Source organism: Andrographis paniculata, unplaced genomic scaffold (assembly GCF_009805555.1).
Source record: "Andrographis paniculata isolate CXL003 unplaced genomic scaffold, ASM980555v1 Contig30END, whole genome shotgun sequence".
NCBI lineage: Eukaryota > Viridiplantae > Streptophyta > Magnoliopsida > Lamiales > Acanthaceae > Andrographis > Andrographis paniculata.
In genome coordinates, this window is record NW_026137563.1 from 2,999,026 (window position 1) to 3,018,411 (window position 19,386).

At 34.3% G+C, this 19,386-nt stretch overlaps 3 protein-coding genes across 3 annotated transcripts; 2 read left to right on the plus strand and 1 right to left on the minus strand.

The window, feature by feature from the left end:
- Positions 1 to 1,676: 1,676 nt before the first annotated feature.
- Positions 1,677 to 2,585, plus strand: LOC127246727 (vacuolar iron transporter homolog 2-like). Its single transcript, XM_051268253.1, has one exon. It carries the CDS (start codon positions 1,756 to 1,758, stop codon positions 2,413 to 2,415), a length of 660 nt encoding a protein of 219 aa, XP_051124210.1. The 5' UTR covers positions 1,677 to 1,755; the 3' UTR covers positions 2,416 to 2,585.
- A 1,292-nt stretch (positions 2,586 to 3,877) lies between these two features.
- Positions 3,878 to 6,204, minus strand: LOC127246945 (fructose-1,6-bisphosphatase, cytosolic-like). Its single transcript, XM_051268616.1, has 12 exons — positions 5,830 to 6,204; positions 5,622 to 5,669; positions 5,477 to 5,551; positions 5,335 to 5,396; positions 5,196 to 5,262; positions 4,994 to 5,107; positions 4,820 to 4,906; positions 4,674 to 4,744; positions 4,531 to 4,596; positions 4,352 to 4,438; positions 4,191 to 4,266; positions 3,878 to 4,103 (listed from the first exon to the last, which is right to left on the minus strand). The coding sequence occupies exons 1-12, from the start codon at positions 5,986 to 5,988 to the stop codon at positions 3,996 to 3,998; spliced, it is 1,020 nt and encodes a 339-aa protein (XP_051124573.1). The 5' UTR covers positions 5,989 to 6,204; the 3' UTR covers positions 3,878 to 3,995.
- A 6,898-nt stretch (positions 6,205 to 13,102) lies between these two features.
- Positions 13,103 to 16,646, plus strand: LOC127246580 (trihelix transcription factor DF1-like). Its single transcript, XM_051268025.1, has 2 exons — positions 13,103 to 13,767; positions 14,576 to 16,646. The coding sequence occupies exons 1-2, from the start codon at positions 13,469 to 13,471 to the stop codon at positions 16,152 to 16,154; spliced, it is 1,878 nt and encodes a 625-aa protein (XP_051123982.1). The 5' UTR covers positions 13,103 to 13,468; the 3' UTR covers positions 16,155 to 16,646.
- The last annotated feature ends 2,740 nt before the right edge of the window (positions 16,647 to 19,386 follow it).

The following is a 19,386-nucleotide window of genomic DNA, read 5'->3' on the forward strand; positions in this document are numbered from 1 at the left end:
TTTGTATTGTATGTTTAATAAATTAAACTAAACGTATCTTTATATAAGTCTTTGAAATGAAACACCATCTCGTCTAATTTGCTGAAATTGCGTTAAATTACCTATATATATATAAAAATATATATGATATTTAATTAGGACAGCAACGTCCAATGTGAGACTAATTACAGTCGTCATTACAACATTTTGTAGTGACTCAACTTTAAATATCTACCCTTTATTCATCTTTTGCTTTTTATCCATTTTTTTTTTGTTGTTGTTTTTTTTTAAGAGAGAGAAAGAAAGAAAGGGAAAGCAAATCAATGATCATTGCTACTCCAATTATACCAAATTTCTTTTGTACAAGATTTTCTTTTCTGATTAAATGATCGACCACTGATACACACGCATGTATATAGATATATATATATATATATATACATACGTGTATGCACATGTTTGTTATTCAGAAGAAGTGTAATTAGTTGGGAAGAAGCCATGGAAGATGAAATAAATGAATTAACTTATAACAAATATATAATATTGAAGAGTCTGCATGCAGTGTGAGCTGTATCTATCTAACTGCCTGCATTAAAGTACACTACCTTTACGGCTTCCAAAACCCTAATTCAGTTAGATTCCATCCACTCTTGAGAGAACAATCCAAATTATTATATATATATATATATATCCATTTATTTCTTATTTGCATACAAACTCGAAAAAAATCTGTTGTAACCAACTCTTTTAATAACAAGAGATATATAAAAGGAAATAATTTGTTAGGACCTTCAACACGAGGAGCTCATCTATAATCCTTTTACCTTTTTATGTCATATATATATAAGCATGCATTATTTATTTATTTATTTATTTTTTGCTTTATTGAAGTTTAATCATGATTAATTATATATATGTATTTTGTGCGAGAATACGTGATATGATTAGAAATTTGCATGGCAATCATCATTAAAGGGAAAAGAAAAGAACGTAAACCAAACTAAATGCATGTACGTAGTACATACACACATTATATATCTAGTTTTGGGGAAACAAACTAAAGTGCTAAATAAAAAATAAAATAAAAAAATCATTAATTATAAATTATCATATAATTTTTTTGGGAAAGTGAAAAACAAATATGCATGTACACGTACAGACTCGATCCAAATTGGACAATATTATATTATTATATCAGTATCTCATAGGTATGCGTATGGTAGTAGATTTTCTTTATTATATGTTGTTTTGTCATTCACCAAATTAAAGAGCTTTTTATTCTGTTGCTTATCATACACTGATGATTGTTACAATTTTAATTTAATTTGCTAACATATATATATATATATATATATATGCACGAATGAAATGCCACTTTTATTTCCAGAAATGAACTTATTCAGACGTAAACGCCCCTCTTCATTATATCTGATGCAGAATTAACTTAATTAATTATTGACCAGATTAAACAGGAAACTAACTGCTCTGATTATATGTGGAAAGAATTAAGGTGAGGTGCAATAGAATTACCAAACATCTGATCACAATTGTCGCAACCAAATAAATCAAATAAATAAAGCTTGTAACAATATATAAGCCCCACACAAATTAAATTAAATTAAATCAATTAATTCAATCATAATATCGACTCTTTTCTTCTATAAATACCTCACCTGGGGGCGTGTGCCTTCCACACTACCTTAAACATTAATATTCTCTCTTACAACATTTCTAAGCACAAATTAATTCAATCCAATTTAATCAATTTCTTCTCCAATGGCTCAAAACCCCAAATTCCCCGCTGCTCTCGACGCTGCTCCCCAAATCCCTTCAGACATCGAAACTAATCACGACGAATTCGATTACTCCAAACGCTCCCAGTGGCTGCGCGCCGCCGTGCTCGGCGCCAACGACGGCCTGGTCTCGACGGCGTCGCTGATGATGGGCGTCGGCGCCGTCAGGAAGGACATCAAGGTCATGATCCTGACGGGCTTCGCCGGCCTGGTTGCCGGAGCTTGTTCCATGGCCATCGGAGAATTTGTGTCCGTTTATTCCCAGCTGGACATAGAGTTGGCTCAGATCAATAGGGACAAGAAGAGGGCGGCCGCCGGAGTTTCTGTTGATCCGGCCGCCGCCGCCGCCGGCGATAAGGAGACTTTGCCAAATCCGATGCAGGCAGCGGTGGCGTCGGCGCTGGCTTTCGCGATGGGCGCGATTGTGCCGTTGCTGGCGGCGTCGTTTATCAGGGAGTACAGGGTGAGGATTGCGGCGGTGGCGGCGGCGGCCGGAGTTGCGCTGGCGGTGTTCGGGTGGCTCGGGGCGGTGCTGGGGAGGGCGCCGGTGGCGAAGTCCTGTGCTAGGGTTTTGATCGGAGGGTGGACAGCCATGGCCATTACATTTGGGTTAACAAAATTGATTGGATCCAAGGGTCTGTAATTACATTTTTAATTAATATTCACAACTAAGTTATAACTTTAATTATGTATAAATAATTTTCGGAAATGTCTCAATGTTTTAAATTAATTAATTATATATATATATATTCGTATCATACATGTTTGTTTGTTGTTAAAAGAATTAATTAATTAATGTTGCAATTTTCTTGTTTTTGAATATCCGACGAGAACAAAAGAGACGATTAATTCGATAGAGTGGATATACTAAAAGTAACATATGGTATTAAGTAACGGAATCTTCGTTTTTTGAAAATATTTATTTATTACACGTATACTGAATTAATATATATACTATCGGATATAAATTAAAGTAATTAATTGACTAAATTTGAAAGATAGATATCATAATTATCACTGTATAGTGCACTTGAAATTATATTAATGTTAAATAATATCAATAGGGAAGCTCTTTGAACTGTGAGTAACTTTCCACCAATAATAATTTACGATGATTATTTTATAGAGGTAGATAAAAAGTAGTATGCGGGTGGGAGGGTGGAGGTTAAAATAATTGAAATTTAAATTGGGTAAATTATATCGGAAGTAACACATTATTAAAAATTACAGACCTATTATACAAATTATTTTTGAAGACTAATATGGATTTTAAACAAGACGAAGAAAACAAGTAGTACTTTTTTCTTTTTCTTTTTTTATAAATTGACAATAATATTTTTACAGAATTTTTTATATGCAATATACAAACATCCATATAATAATATATGCATGATTTTCATAAAATGATATAAATAGATTTCATTTATTTATTTAAATAAAATTGGAGAAAAATGTCAATCTTTTTTTTTTTTTTTTTAATGTGGAAAATCTTACAATGCAGCTTAAGTTATTTGCATAATAAGCATGTGATTCGTATTGGCTGCTACTTTTGGACAAAAAATTTAAAAAATTTAGGTTATTTTATGTAATTTTGTTAAAACAGTAGTATATAATTTATCCATGTAAATTTAAGGAATACAAAAATGGGCAAATAGGGCTGACGAAAGAATCTGGACATATAAGAAAATGATAAATGGTAATAACAAAATTGTTCTTTAAATACATTTCATTGATTCTAATAAGATTCCGTTAATCATAGTATAGAACAAACGGCCATTCTTTATTGGCTGGATTATATTACACCAAACAAATATGTTAATACTCACTATAAGATCGAACACCTCATACACATAAAATATATAAACAAATTTTTATTTCATCCAAATAACATCATAAATCATTCTTCAAAACACACAATGTGAGCTTTAATTAATTCCATGAATCCCATCTATGGCAACTAACTAACTAATTTGCCTATTTGGAAGATGGTTCTTGTGTGGTGATACAAAAGTAATCACTTAGATACTAATAACACATATATATATATATATATAATTAAGCTTAATACTACGTTAATATATGTAATAATGAAATTAACAGTTGCATGCATGGCAGTTATATGACTAAAGAATTATATTATAGAATTGAAAGTAGTAAAAATAATAGTATATTAATAATTGATAGGCAGGAAAGGAAAGACATTTACAAGATGATTATTAAATATTAATTCCCTTGAGCAGCATATAATGCTTTGATCTCCTCTACATCATCGTAGCTGCCGAGGAATACTGGGGAGCGTTCGTGTATGCTCTTAGGAATCAAATCAAGTGCCTGTAATAAAAAAATCAACAACTATTTTAGATGAAATGGTCATTTAACGGATCAGATCATGGCAACTCATTCCCAGAATTTTCTTACCCGCTCCTTCCCCGTAAACGCCTGTCCTCCCGCCTGTTCGATCAAAAATGACATGGGGAATACTTCGTACAGCACCCTGTTACAGACAAAGTATGAAGTTCTATATCCCATTAGAACATGAACTACGAGAGCTTTGAATTCCAATTACTTGCAGCCATTACCGGAGCTTCCCATTCGGGCTTTTCTTATCAGCAGGGTACATAAAGATGCCTCCGTAAAGCAACGTTCGATGAACATCAGCAACCATGCTGGAATTCAGAACACAAAATTTCGTTCTCAGGAAAAAAATTTGGAGTCGAATCAAGTTGTATGGCGTAGTTTGCTGTTTCCATTTAATTACCTTCCGATGTATCTCATAGATTTAGCTGGCATCCCGTCTTTGGGGTACTTGCAGTTGCCGACGAATCTAGAATCGATGTAATAAAATTTCAGAGATTATAGACAGATCAACAGGGGATTACAAAATTCACCATCTATACACACTTAGTTGTCGGCCCATCCCAATTCCTCGTATTTCCTTCGTTAACCGAATAAATCCTTCCTTTCTTGGGGATCTGTTGTAAGAAAGATCATAATCAGTCGACACAAAAACAACAAAATTGAAATAAGACAGCGAAAAATATGCGGGCCTTGATGTTTGGATGAGTGAGTATAAATTCTCCGAGGGTTGGATCGAGCGTGAACCCATTAACTCCATTGCCGGTACTCAGAACAAGCTGCAAAGTATGGTAGCTAAGATTTAAGCACTTTTTTTTTTTCGGGACAACTGTGATCTAAATTAGTATAAATAAAAAATCCATTACCGTGCAAGAGCTTCCATACATACAGTAGCCTGCAGCCGACATGTTCTTCCCCGGCTGCAGGACATCGTCTAGTTTCGCTTCTTGAAAATTCTTGATCATATAAATCCCGAAAATCTGGACAAAATAACAGGGCATGCCCTGAATTGGTTAGCAGTTGCAATGATTTCGGATGGGAATCAAAGTAGGGAAGCCGAATGCATACAGTCCCAATCGAAACACCACAGTCAATATTCGATGATCCGTCCAGAGGGTCGAAAACAACACAATATCTGCATCATCATCATCATCAATTGCATCAATACATACAGAATTAGGAACATATCAAGATCAAGCACACATACTTTCCACGCTTAGACTTCTCCACAATTGTTGCCTCTTCATCCTCTTCAGAGACAAGAATGCACTGCCGGAGATTCACAGATTAGTAAACATTAATGATTTATCTAAAAAACTCCGCCGGAAACTATTTCTTGACATACTCACAGTTCGGCTGCTGCTGATCAATGCCTTGATGAAAACTTCATTCGAAAGCACATCTAGCTTCTTCTGGGCCTCGCCCTTGAGTAAAGAACAACATAAATAGAATTAATTCTGTTCTAAAAGACTACAAAAAGCACGAGCATTTTACCTGCACATTGGTTTCTCCGGCGAGTCCAATGAGCTTCGCCAAGCCAGCCTGCAATTCACAATGTTGATCTGTTCAGAGTTCAGACATTGCCTTGATTCAAACACCATATTCTAAATTAACAAAATCAAGGTCTGGATTCCTAATCGAACAGGGCATTTTTGAAACCCTAAATCGTTTCTCTTCAAAGCCCTAATTAATCGTTTCTCACCTTGCTGACAGCAGAACAGACGAATTTGCAGCCAAGAACAATATGATTAAGCAAGATGGTGAAATCCCCACGCGATTCTGGGTATTTGGATTGCTCGTTCAGCACGTGTCGGGTTATGGTCATCAAATCCGTCCGCTTTGCAACCGCCGCGTGATCCATCGCGAATCTGCAGACACAGAGAGAGATGTGCAGTGGGCGTTCTTGTAGTTCATCGAGCGTGGTTCAAGGAAGACTACAACCAAACTGTTGGACACGACACGCGAACTCCGTGTGAATGAGAGTGACTGAATCCTGTGGACACCCATAGATAGTAATGGCGGCAAAGATGGGGGGCGATGCCGATGACGTCTCTCTCGATAAGCCTCATTGGGCTGGGCCGACCGACACCTGGAGATCAGATTAGCGCATAGATAGAAAATCAAGAATTTACTAATCGAATCGGCGGCAGCCATTAGATTACCACAATATAGCTAATCGTCATTACAGCCCCCCAATTGACACTGATTGTTGCAATTGACTGATGATAATGGGTCTTTCTTTGATTGTAAAAAAAAAAAAAAAAATGTCTTTTTCTTGGTGGGTGTGTTTTCTTTATTTTCTTTACTGCATATCATCACATCTATGGACATTTCAACAGTTTATGTTGTACAGTATATTATCTACATTATTTTCCAGTTTCCAATGAACAGCTACCTATGTATGTATGTATGTATCGATGTAAGTAATATTTGGTTACAACAGATTATTTCAAAATTGGAGGGCATGGAAGTCTGTGCCTGTGGAAATTATTGTCCATCAAAAGTCGGTTGTGGAAATTAATTATTAAATATTAAAGTCCATTGTCTGAATGTGGGCTTCACTCCGCGAGCATACAAAGCTTTTCCAGTTTCCATATATGGTCATATACTAGGTGATGATTGAACACCAAAACTCCTACCTGCAAATTGCACAGAGAGAAATGGGAATAAATCAAAAGTTTGAAATAACATATATAATCATGCGTGGATTAAGAGATGAAAGATTGATATGATGATGACGATAAAGATGTTGTGATTGATGTAGATATATATATATATTATCCTTTAATTAATTCACACGTGCACTTTTTCCTTTATCTAAAAACCCTTTTAACCCAGCTTTTGATTATCCCATATATATTTTGTTATGGCTTAGTAGCTTTTGTCAAGAAATATATATATATATATATATATATTGCATAAATTGAGTTATGGCATCAATTAATGAAAGTGATAGGAAAAAGATAGTCTTTAGCAGTGAAGAAAAAATGGTGAGTAGTGGAACCTATCAGCTATCTATACTTATCCATTCAGTGGGAATTTTGAGTGCGACATTAGTAAAATTTTTTGAATAAAAACAATGGAAGCATATTGGTGGGCTGTCTGTCAATCACATGGAGTGTTGAATTTGGGCTTACTTTCTCAGTGCCTTCACTTTATATAAATTGGTCCATATGGGACCTCTAATGGTGACCCTTTTACATTCTCTAAAATCCCTTTCTATGTTTCTAATTATTTTTATTTCACATGCATTTCACTAACTAAAATTATTCTCACTTAGGTGTTATTCATTTTATGAAAATTAAATTTGTTATTATTGTAAACATGACAATGACTTTTGTGGGTTTGATGACATGACTTTCTGGGTTTTATCTTCAACTACTGTTATTGTTGCTATTGTCGTTATTAGTATGATTATTCTTCTTCTCCATATATATTTAAATAAATTAAAAAAAAAATCAAGAAAACAATGATTAGAGGATTCCCAATTTTATGATGTGTAGAGACAGTCGATGGAAACCGTGTGTGACCAAGGCTGACTAATTTAATTTATTTTCCTCGATTGGGAAAATGATTTATTGAAATTTGTTATTTTGGAAATATTCTAATTTGATAATTTCAGACGGGGTGTGTGTATTCACATCTTTTTACAATTATAATTTTTCCAAATATGATACAAAAGCTACAGGACAAATAAAAAAAAGGCACAAGTTTTAGCAACCGTAAATAAAAATTGAATGTTAGTTGTTGCAGTATTAATTTAATTTTGATATTTAATATTCAAGTACACCACATGGATCAGGTCCTATGTTTCTTGATATTTCCAAAAGAGTGGTAAATAGTGTCGTGTTTGGGACTAATTCAATGCTCACCAGAGGTCTTTTTTACAAAAATAAATAGTAAGTAACATTTTAAAGTACCAAGAAATAAATTTAAATTAAAAAATATATATATATATATATTTCATAACATGATTATCATTAATTATAACTGTGCCACGTACTTCCCAGCTTTACATTCATATTTCTTACATGTCCTCACTGTTGTTAATGATTACATGGAAGTGTCCAGAGCATCGATCATAAATAGGATTATACATATATATATATATATTTATATATAAATATCAGTAAAACATTTAATTATATAAATATAGTTAGTCAAGTACGTTATGCAACAAAACTCAAATTTTATTTCTTGTCGCAATTATGGTTTGTGCTGTGCAGAGAGCAATTTAATTAAGCAATAGTTACTCAATTATATACTATAAGCTTTGGCTTTATCATGCAATTTTCAGACAGACGTGACAGCCATTACTGATTTAACACTCATTCTTGGCCAGTCCCGGGACCTCAACTCCACCACTCATGGTAATTAATTAAACCATAGGTTTAAGGATGTAATTAATAAACCTGTTAACTGCCTCCGCTGCCATGTCATCACATACGTATATGCACATTGTATGTATGTAATGTATGTATTGTATAGCTCAATTATATATGTCATCAGCACAGGCTGTAACGGTTACAGAAGCATGTGGGTTACATGATATCGTTTTATTAATCAACATTATATATAAATAAATACATAATTATTAAATATGTATGTATGTATATATGTTTCGTGTAAAAAGCTTCCCATCAAATTGCCAACTTAAGTGCGCAATTAACTCATAGCACATGCTTCTGTCCCAGCTTATTACTAATCACACTAATCTTGTTTAATGTCAATCTCTTAACTCCCACCCAATCATCTAATAAATTAAATTAAATTAAAATTTCTTATTCTGTGCTGCAATCAAATGTTTGCTATAAATTAAATCTTGTGTTTTCTTTTTGAGATTTGCATAATGCCAACAAGAGATGCATCCATGTGAAAACCCTAGCTAGCTTTTGTAGTGCATTTTTTCAAGAAAAAAATATTTTTTATTCTTTTTTTTCTTTTTAATAAAAAAGTGAAGATAATTATTTTGACAAGTCACATTCGATAATTAGAATTAATGATATCCCAAAGATTACTGTACAGTGTAACTGTTAGGATCACAAAACCCTCCCAACTGGGCTCCATCAAGAATGTCATGAATAAATTGCCAACACTACTTTTTCCCATATAATATAATATTCTCACTCGTTAAATTAAATTAATTGATCTAATTAATAAAAGGGCCCAAAAAAGAAGTGATTTTTTTTTTTTTGAATAAAAAAACTTGTAAATAATGATGCACTCACACTTAAGTATATGCTCAAAGAACCCCACTTTGTTGGCTTATTAGCTAATGCCAGATGAAAATTTAAATTTCTTTAAATTTATTGAAAAAAAAAAAAAAGAGGTTAAATCCACATGGACTACACATGATTTATGTCTACATTCACATGGCTACCATGTTCATTTAATCCCTTTGTGTATATGTAACTTTTCTCCATGGGCCACCAATTTAATTTTCAATCAGACAACACCATGTTGGACTGTGTCACAATCCCTAATGCATAGTTTAATTAACTACTTAGTTTAATCATATAATAATTCATACATACAAATTAAATACAATCTGTATGTCCCTCTCTATATTTTTTTATATATATAATGTATAATTTTGTGTGGTGGATGTAACAGTTAATGATTATGCCATATTCTTTTACTGAAAGATTGCATGTGGCCTGTTACATACTTTGTGGCTACTTTTAGTGGGAATATAGCAGTAGAAAATGGGGCTTGAAAAAGAGAGGATCAGATCAGAGACCCCTCTTTTTAGTAATGGGGTGAAAAAGAAACATTTTATTTTATATTCAGCTCTAGTAAAAAAACAATAATGTAATGAAATGAAACCAATGCATGTCTTTTTTAAAAAAAATTATAACAATACATATAAATCAATCCTCTCCGGTTCCGTGCCTGCTGTTCTGTACAGTTCCTCTAACCAATTCAACGCTTTCGCAAAAGTCGCGTTTACTGGAACCAAAATTGCATTAAGCTGCTAACGTTGGATTAATCTCGTAATCGATAATTACTTAAGTACAAATTTGAAATTATTAATCACTCATTAATTACGCAAATGACCTTAACTACCTAAGTTAATTTATTGGTGGCGTTAAATAACACGTAACCATCGCATTAAAAATTATGCCAAATAAATAAATTAAGTAAAATAAATAATTGAAGGCTAAAAATTACGGCATAAGGAAAAATTAAATAAATTTAATTAATATTCAACCTCCCCTATTAGTAGAACAAAAAATAATGAACTTGGTATTATTACTTTTAAGATGTTGACATTTGGGATCATGTGTGTGTATAATCCAACTCATGCCAGTAATTAAAGCCTAATTAAATATTCTAAAGGATAAAATAAAATAAACCCACATAGCTTGGTAACTAATCCAAGTTTTAAAATTCACAATGATTAGTAAATGGTGATGGGATTATTATTATCATTATTTTTTTTTATAATAATAATAATTAAGCCATCAAGCTACAGCTTCGTTGCGTACAATCAATAAAAAATAAAATAACAATAACAATAATACATGGAAGCAAAATAATTACACCCACTGGAACAATTATATTTGTCCATGGAATATATAAATCCTAATTATTCTCATCACGGATCCAAACATACTTTCATACACTTTTACAATAATAATAATAATAATAATTAATTTATTAATTAACAACTTATTATGATTATGAATATTTAATAAATTAATTTGATTGCGAGAATCTATCTGATGAGAATTAAATACATAAAATACAACGGGTAACTGTACTATACTCTTAATTATGTTAGTATTTTTTTTTCGGGATCAATCAATAACTTTTTATTTCCTGCAGCCCACTTCTGATAATCTGCTATATTAAATTACATCCTTTTTCAAATTTTTATGAAATAAATTAACATAATCGTACACACAGAGATTATCTGTACACTGTGTGTTGTGTGTGAGAGAGAAAATAAAATATATATATATATTTATTTTAAATTAAAAAAACATAATAAGAAAAAGAAAGTTATGGCAGCCGTAAAATCAGAGGCATAGTGGGAAAGCATCTCCAACAACTAGAGAAGCCCACTGCCAGCCAAGCATAGACATACATATATACATACAATATATATATATGTATTTATGTAATAACATTGACAAGTTACAAGTTACAAGCACCAAGTAACAATAATAATTAATGTATTTTGTTTTTTGGTAAAAAATGCAGCCACATCTCATTAATTAAAATCTATATATATACATATACAAATAATATTTACTAATAATATATATTAGACGGCGTATTCTACACAATAAAAAATTGAGACTATATAGCTATTTTATTATATTTATAAAATATAATTAAATTGAGAGGAAATTAAAATAATAAAAATAGATGATCACGTGACGATGAGTTACGTGCCATCCACCTCAACACAAGCGGTGCCCATTGTGTGCCCTTTGATCTTTACCTACCTTACTTCTCCGGCCCTCAATCTTTTTACCTGATTTTACCAATGTGCCCTTCAGCATGTGTATGTGTAAATACTATTATACCCCTTAGGGATTTTCCTTTTTGTTTTAAATAAATAGTAGTAAAATGAAATTGATCCGACCACTTTTTCTTATCTAAATTGTACACGTAATGATCACATAGTAAGAACGTGGTTTGATTCATTCAGTCATTCATTTATTCATTCATTCATGTGTGTTTGTATTGTGTAAAGGACTGTTGATTTTGTGCATTTAAGGGCTTATTATTCACAGTGGGACCCACTATTCTTTTTTTTTCCCCTCGATTATTTCTACAACATGGTCCACTTTGAAAAGATGATGTATTTATTTATTTTTGTAAATTTCCCATTTCTTTTCTTGAGTAATAAATCAGATGAGATAATAATTATATAATGAAAATGCTGTGGTAATAAATTCGTCTCATATCACCCCAACTGGCATCTGAAATAAAAATCATTACAAATTAAATACGCAAGTATATAAAAGCACGGAATATAGGCCAAAAAAAATGTACATGGCAATTGTAAAATTGAGATTTTGTGAAGAAGGAGAAATTAAATCCGATGCCATTTATTACGGTAGGTTGGAACCTAACAGAAAATGGGCACTATTTAATTGTATTCATAAATGACTGCCTAATAATAATATATGGCCTACACTTGTAACCAGTTGAGAGAATTCAACCTACAATGGATCCCACTATTAAAAATGACCACTTTATTTATTAATTTATTTTTTTCATTTTTTGGCAAGATAATTCATTCCGGCTGAAAACCCTTTTTTGATCCAACCCCATCTTGATAACAATGTTTGTCAAATTGCAACAATCACCCTCCACTCTCTCCACGTGGCGCCACAAGCACCATACTTTGCCATCACACCTCATTACAGCCATGATTATCATTATTAATATTAATATTAATAAAAAGAAAAAAATAGATGAATTATTATTATTATTATTAACCGGCTGGCTGGCTGGCTGTGTAACGAGGGCATTAAGGTAAAGTCACAATTAGCAGAATCCCGTTCGGTCAAGCAAATCCTTCACAACAGGAAATGCTTAGCGACTCCGTATTCCGGGCGATGATCCAGACCGTCGGATCGGATAAAATTGAATCGATGATTATTATTGTTAAGTTAAAGGTCAATAGGAAGGAAGGGGTTGTTACATTACATGTGAGGAGCGTCAGGGCAGTTCCGTCATTTCAGTTCCAAAAGCAAAGATGACCTACATGGGCCGGCTTTTAACTATATTTAGCTGGACAGACAAAAACCACCTTATTATCACCATCGTCGCCTTCTGCAGCTTGCCCAAAAATATACGAAATCATACATACATACAGACACAGAGAGACAGCTGTGTACGTATGTATATACCCATTGAATTTTTATACCGTATTTAATTTAATTTAATTAATAATATATAATAGTATGATTTTTATCTTGTGAGGGATCGGAGGGAAGGTGACCCTAACTTAAAGGGTTGTATGTCGTCTATATAAAATAAACGCAATAAAAAGCTTTTCTTTACCAGAGAGAGATAGAGAGAGAGGGGCAATCAAAATAATGCTAAAGATTCCTCAGCTGAAAAGGAAAAAGATAAAATAATAAGTCACTCCCCTTTGATTAAATTTATATTTTGAGCAGCTTGAGACTGACAGGCAGATCCCACCGAAATAAATTAATTCAATTCACCACGCCCTTCCCTCTTCATAAAAACCCACAGAATTCACCCATCCTTTTTTGTGATTTTTATTTTTTATTTTTTATTTTTCAATTTTCAGCTGGTAATTGCCGATCGAATCCAGTAAAGCAAGCAAGGAAAGATTGATCCTTTGCGTGTCGGAAATGATGGGCCGGAGCTCCGACGAAAGAGAGCCTGCCGACGCCGAGTCGGAAGCTGCAGCGGAGGCGGCGGCGGCGGCGGCGGAAACCACCCACGAGAACGGTGGCAGCAGCGAGGCCGGTGGGTACAGCTCGATTATTCCGGGAGTTGTGGATGAGATCGATAAAAGTGGCGGCGGCGGCGGCGGCGGAAACCGGTGGCCGAGGCAAGAAACACTGGCGCTGCTGAAAATCCGGTCTGATATGGATGTGGCGTTTAGAGACTCGAGCCTTAAAGGGCCATTATGGGAAGAAGTTTCCAGGTAAACAAACAAACTCATGAATCTCTTACATTTATTGTGTATGTGTGTACCTACGTACAGTGTCAGCATCACTACAGATTGATTGGATATGAATCGAGGGTGGGAGGGTATTTGGTGTTCCTCAATTTCCCATTGAATTCTGCCTTTTTCGGTGTAAAAGGGTTTTCGAATTTCACTTCACTTTCACAAGAATTCAGCAGCTTTCCTGGAAATTAAGCTCCTGGTTTGTCGCCCTTTAGTTCTTCTTTGCGTTTCCAAACTGTTACAAATCAGAAGAAAAGAAAGGGAAAAAGAAAAAGAATAATTCGATGAATTATGAACGAAATCTTGTTTCTTCAAACCCACCCCACCCCACCCCACCCAACTATATTCATTTCATTTCCTTCTTATTCGTCTTAGCTGGCGTTCCAGGTTTTCATCAATTTCATCGCTGTCAGTTCGGTTTGTTTCTGAGCTACAGAAATCATGTTTCCACAAATACAGAAAGAACTTGACACCAGGATTTGCGTGTGTTTCTGGGGACCATTATTCGAACACTGTTTTTCAATTTTTAAAAGTTTTAATTTCCCCTTTTCTGGAACAATTAAGTTAAAAACAATTTTCCCACAGCAAGAATCATTTTGGATTTTTTTATCGCCTAGCGTTTGTTATCACAATCGGTGCAGTTAATTCCGTGTGCTTATTTTATGTGTTTGTTTTATTTACTGAAGAAATTCAAGATCACAAGTCTGGGAATTTAATTTCTTTCTTCCTTTTTTTACTTGTCTGAACTGAACTGAACTGAACTTGTCTGGTCTGCTGTGATCAGAAAAATGGCGGAACTTGGATTTCAACGGAGCTCCAAGAAATGCCGAGAGAAGTTCGAGAACGTCTACAAATACCACAAGAGAACCAAAGACGGCCGCGCCGCCAAATCCGACGGTAAAACCTATCGATTCTTCGATCAATTGGAGGCGCTCGAAAACACCCACCCGAATCCCTTCGCCCCTCCGCCGCTTCCGCAGCGGCAGCAGTCGCCGGCAAGAATGGCGGTTCCGGCGAACGCCGCAAATCTCTCGGTTCCCTCCCATGTTACTGTTTCATCAATCAGTCCGACTCCTTTGAGCGTGGTGCCTCCTCAAGCTGGGACCAATCCTATCGATTCTTCTTCCCCGTTCCAACAATCGCAACCGCCATTACAGCATCTGTCCGGTACGAGGAACAATTCGGTCCCTCCTCCTCAAAGCCACCCCTATCATCAGTCTTCTCACACCAGGGCGCTGCTGTCGGATTCGACCTCCTCGTCGACGTCCTCCGACGATGATATACAGCAGCAGCGGCGGCGGGGGAAGAAACGGAAGTGGAAGGAGTGCTTCCAGAGGCTAATGAAGGATGTGATTCAGAAACAGGAGGAGTTGCAGAAGAAATTTTTAGACACTCTGGATAAGCGTGAACGTGATCGAATGGCGAGGGAGGAAGCTTGGAGGGTGCAGGAAATGGCCAGGCTGAATCGCGAGCACGATCTGTTGGTCCAGGAGAGATCCATCGCCGCCGCCAAGGACGCGGCGGTGATCGCATTCTTGCAGAAAGTAACCGACCAGCACAATTTACAGATCCCAATCAACAATGCGCCGCCGCCGCCGCAACCGCCGGAGAATCCTCCGCCGCCGCGCCAATCAGAACCCCCTCCTCCTCCTCCGCCGCCACAGCATTCTGCTCTCCAACCGCCGGCATTAACAGTGACGCCGATTAAAGCTTTCGACATTTCGAAGACGACGGCGGACAATGGCGGCGGTGGTGGTGGAGAATCGTTTTCACCGGCGAGCTCGTCACGGTGGCCGAAAGCGGAAGTTCAAGCCCTAATTAATCTCCGGACAAGCCTGGATTTGAAGTATCAAGATAATGGACCGAAAGGCCCTCTCTGGGAGGAAATCTCATCCGCCATGGCTAAGCTCGGGTACAACAGAAGCTCGAAACGGTGCAAGGAGAAATGGGAGAACATAAACAAGTACTTCAAGAAAGTGAAAGAGAGCAACAAGAAGAGGCCCGAGGACTCCAAGACATGTCCGTATTTCCATCAGCTGGAAGCCATATACAAAGAGAGAGCCAAAAACGAAGCCCCGCCGGCGGCGGCGGCGTTCTACCCATTGAAGCCGGAGAATCCGATGGTTCCGATCATGGCGCAGCCGGAGCAACAATGGCCAATCGCTAATACTCAGCAGCAACAGCAACAGCACCATGGTTCCTCAATTCGAGATCAGGATCGCGACAGCGATGATCCCAACATCAACGACCACGAGGAAGACGATGAAGACGACGAGGACGAGGAGGAAGACGAAGCCATGGGTTACGAGATAATGGCGAACAAGCAGCAATCTTCCGTCGCAAACACGGCGGAGGAGTCGTGAGAATGTTCTGCAAGCGAGTGGGCGGAGTAAACGGAGGTGGGGTGGGGTGGCCGGCGGTGATGACACGCCCGGAAAGGGTGGAGCTGCGGCGGAGGTGAAACAATCTCAAAACTGTTCAAAATTACAGAAGTTAGTCGGTTAGTTTTTTTTTTTTTTTTTTTTTTCAATTTTAAGTATGTTTAATTTCATAATTATTTATTATTTTGGAATATTAAATAAATAAATAATTAGGGAGGGTTAGGGTGTGAATTGAGAGCTGTTACATCCCACCCCACCGCAACGAAAAAATAAAAATAAATAATAAATAAATGGGAGGGAAATAAGGGTTAAGGGGTATAGTGATTTTTTTTTTTTTTTCTTTGTTCTTTTTTTGTGTTTTTTTATTTTTTGTTCAAATCATATATAGTAATTTATGTTTTATTTTTGTTTCTGCATGCATGGAGTGTAAATGCTACAGACTGGATTGTATTATTAATTTTATTTTTATTATTATAGTTTTGTTTTTTGAATTAGTGAAATATTATATTAATGTTTGTCATTTTGTAATTGTCATCTTAATAATAATGGTGTGATAAAATTGTTTAGGGCAATTACGATAGTTGACTTTAGGTCATATCATCAGTGGATAACTATAAACTTGCAGACGTAATGGAAACCCTAATCTAACATATCCAACTTTGATAATAGGCTGTTGCTTGTATTACATTATCTTACAATTTGATTTTACATAAGACTTATTATATCGTTGCAATAAATTAATTTACATGATAATTTCTCATCTTCTTAATTCCTTTTATCGGATTTATTCATTTATCTTTCATATTGCATAACATTATAAAATATATAGTCGAGTATATACATTGTTACTTGTGGTGTTACAAATTGAAACAGAAAAATAATAATTTTACGACAACTAATATGGTTTTAAGTTTATAAACTAAAGAATTGATTTTTTTTCACCAAGTTGAATAAATTAATTTACGCTTATTTGTATTATTATTGATAATTATATAGGGTTTGTTTGGTTTTAACTCCGAATCAAAATTAAACTCTATTATAACATGTAATATTAAACAAATATTAACTTAAAATTAATTTAAACAAATATTAAAATAAAAAAAATTTAAATTTGTACCAAATATTTAATATATGTAGGATGATCAGTTGCAGCATACATATAATATATAGTGTTTAAAACAAGTAGAATAATATTTAACCCATGTGGTTTTTCTGAAATGAATGCACTGCAATCCCATTATATATATTAAATAATTAATCATTACACCCACAAATGTCCAAATACTAAAATCATTCTGTCCAATATCAGGCATTTAACTCACACGATACATTTTTTATTTACATCAGAGAAATTATTATCTCCAACATATATATATATATATATGTTCCAAATATTGTTAATTATGTTGTTAGAAAAAATAATCTTGGCCAAAAGCAGCACGTAAATTTCAATAAATTAATTAATCAACGTAATTTATTTATGTCACAAATTAGATATCCTCATATATATATCAATTAAGCTGATAGAATTTAATGTTATATTTTATCCCATTCCGATTTGTTGGAAGGCCAAGATTATTCAATTCCCTATCCATATGTGGGGTCACTAAATGAGTGGTCACGATCTTAAAAATTACTACAAACATTAAAATATATATATATTTTAAAAAAAAATGAATTATAAGAAAATCGATATGAAACTAATGTTATGTTACGTTGCAATCACATTCACATGCAAACATTACCCCACACTTTTGGTTAATTTTACAATGGGCAATCCCTATATATTTAAATCCATTTTAGGTATAAGTGGGCAGCCCCGCGCCCCCCCCCCCCCCCCCCCCCCCCCTCTTGTGATTAATTCAATAATAAAAAATAATAATAACATAACATAAATTGTCACTGACATTTCATTTAATTTGAGGGGCTCACTCAATTTACTGCCAATTTTTTTCTTTTACTTATTTAAAAATTAGAATAGGACGACATGATGATTATTTGACATGAAAATGAAGTTGCAGTGGAACAGGACAGGTCAGGTCAGGTCAGGGCGTTACTGACTACGTTGTTTATTATTGTGGGTTTTTTCTGTAAGAAGTGTTTTTTCATGCTCTTTGGAGATAACGGTCATCATGCATCGGGACTCGAGACTGTACGATACCAGAAAACATTTAATTTTCACCGGAAAAAAAAATCGAAAAAATATATACTCCCCTTCGTATTTTAAGAAATTATTCGTTTTTTCGTTTTAATTTGTCTTATAATAAAATATCAATTTTTTTTAATAACTATATTATATATCTAACATTCCAAATACTCTTACAATTTACAATATACTACACATGTCTTTATTACCTTTATATCACACGTACTAATAAGAAGATTATTTTAGTTATTTCTATTTTATTTTTACTTTTGCTGTATCCTAATATAATAATAATATTTCTAAAATTATATGTAAAAAAAAAAATGAATATCTAATTATGGGATTAAGGAAGTATATATTTATTTTTAATGTTTTTTCATTATTTCAAAAGCGTAGCTGTTCATACCCCCGTCTCTAGAGAAGTGGGCCTTAAATTGAAGTAAAGCCCAATATTGATTTATAGGGCCTTTCATCAGAGATTGAAGCCCATTAATCAATTAAGCCCAAACTAGACAAATTGAATGAAATTATTTATTTATTTATTTATTTGGTTTATATATATATATATATATATATATTGTAGTTTGCTTTCTAAAAGAGGAAAGCAAAGTTAATTAATTGAAAAGTTGTAAAGTGGAGAATTGCATTGGTATAACCATTTCTGAAGTCTTTTATTTATTTATTGTAGACAATATTTGTTTTTATTATGGAGCTCAGAGTGATCCACAAAAGTGCACCCCGGCCCTATTCTTTCACTTAATTTATTACCAAACTTTTATTTATAAGAATATTAAAAAGGTGATAAAAGTATTGTTATAATGCTGTATGTATGTATATGTGTATATATATATATATTTATAACAATTTAAAGGGGTGGACATCTTTGAAAATTGCCATGCAACTTGTCCACCTAAGTCAGTAAAGATCCAACTTTTTTCATGTTTGTTTGATGAACTCATTTATGAACAACTCTGATTGCCAAAAAGAAATTTAGCATTTTCTATATGTGTTAACTGATACAACTGAGTAATTTTAAATAGATATATATATATATATATATATATTATG

Excerpts from the sequence above, each read along its gene's own strand:
- LOC127246727 (XM_051268253.1), top strand. The coding sequence starts at position 1,756 with ATGGCTCAAAACCCCAAATTCCCCGCTGCTCTCGACGCTGCTCCCCAA.
- LOC127246945 (XM_051268616.1), bottom strand. The coding sequence starts at position 5,988 with ATGGATCACGCGGCGGTTGCAAAGCGGACGGATTTGATGACCATAACC. Across the intron at positions 5,263-5,334 it reads GAGAAGTCTAAGCGTGGAAA|ATATTGTGTTGTTTTCGACC; the intron begins GTATGTGTGCTT and ends ATGATGATGCAG. Across the intron at positions 4,745-4,819 it reads TCACTCATCCAAACATCAAG|ATCCCCAAGAAAGGAAGGAT; the intron begins GCCCGCATATTT and ends TTCTTACAACAG.
- LOC127246580 (XM_051268025.1), top strand. The coding sequence starts at position 13,469 with ATGATGGGCCGGAGCTCCGACGAAAGAGAGCCTGCCGACGCCGAGTCG. Across the intron at positions 13,768-14,575 it reads TTATGGGAAGAAGTTTCCAG|AAAAATGGCGGAACTTGGAT; the intron begins GTAAACAAACAA and ends TGCTGTGATCAG.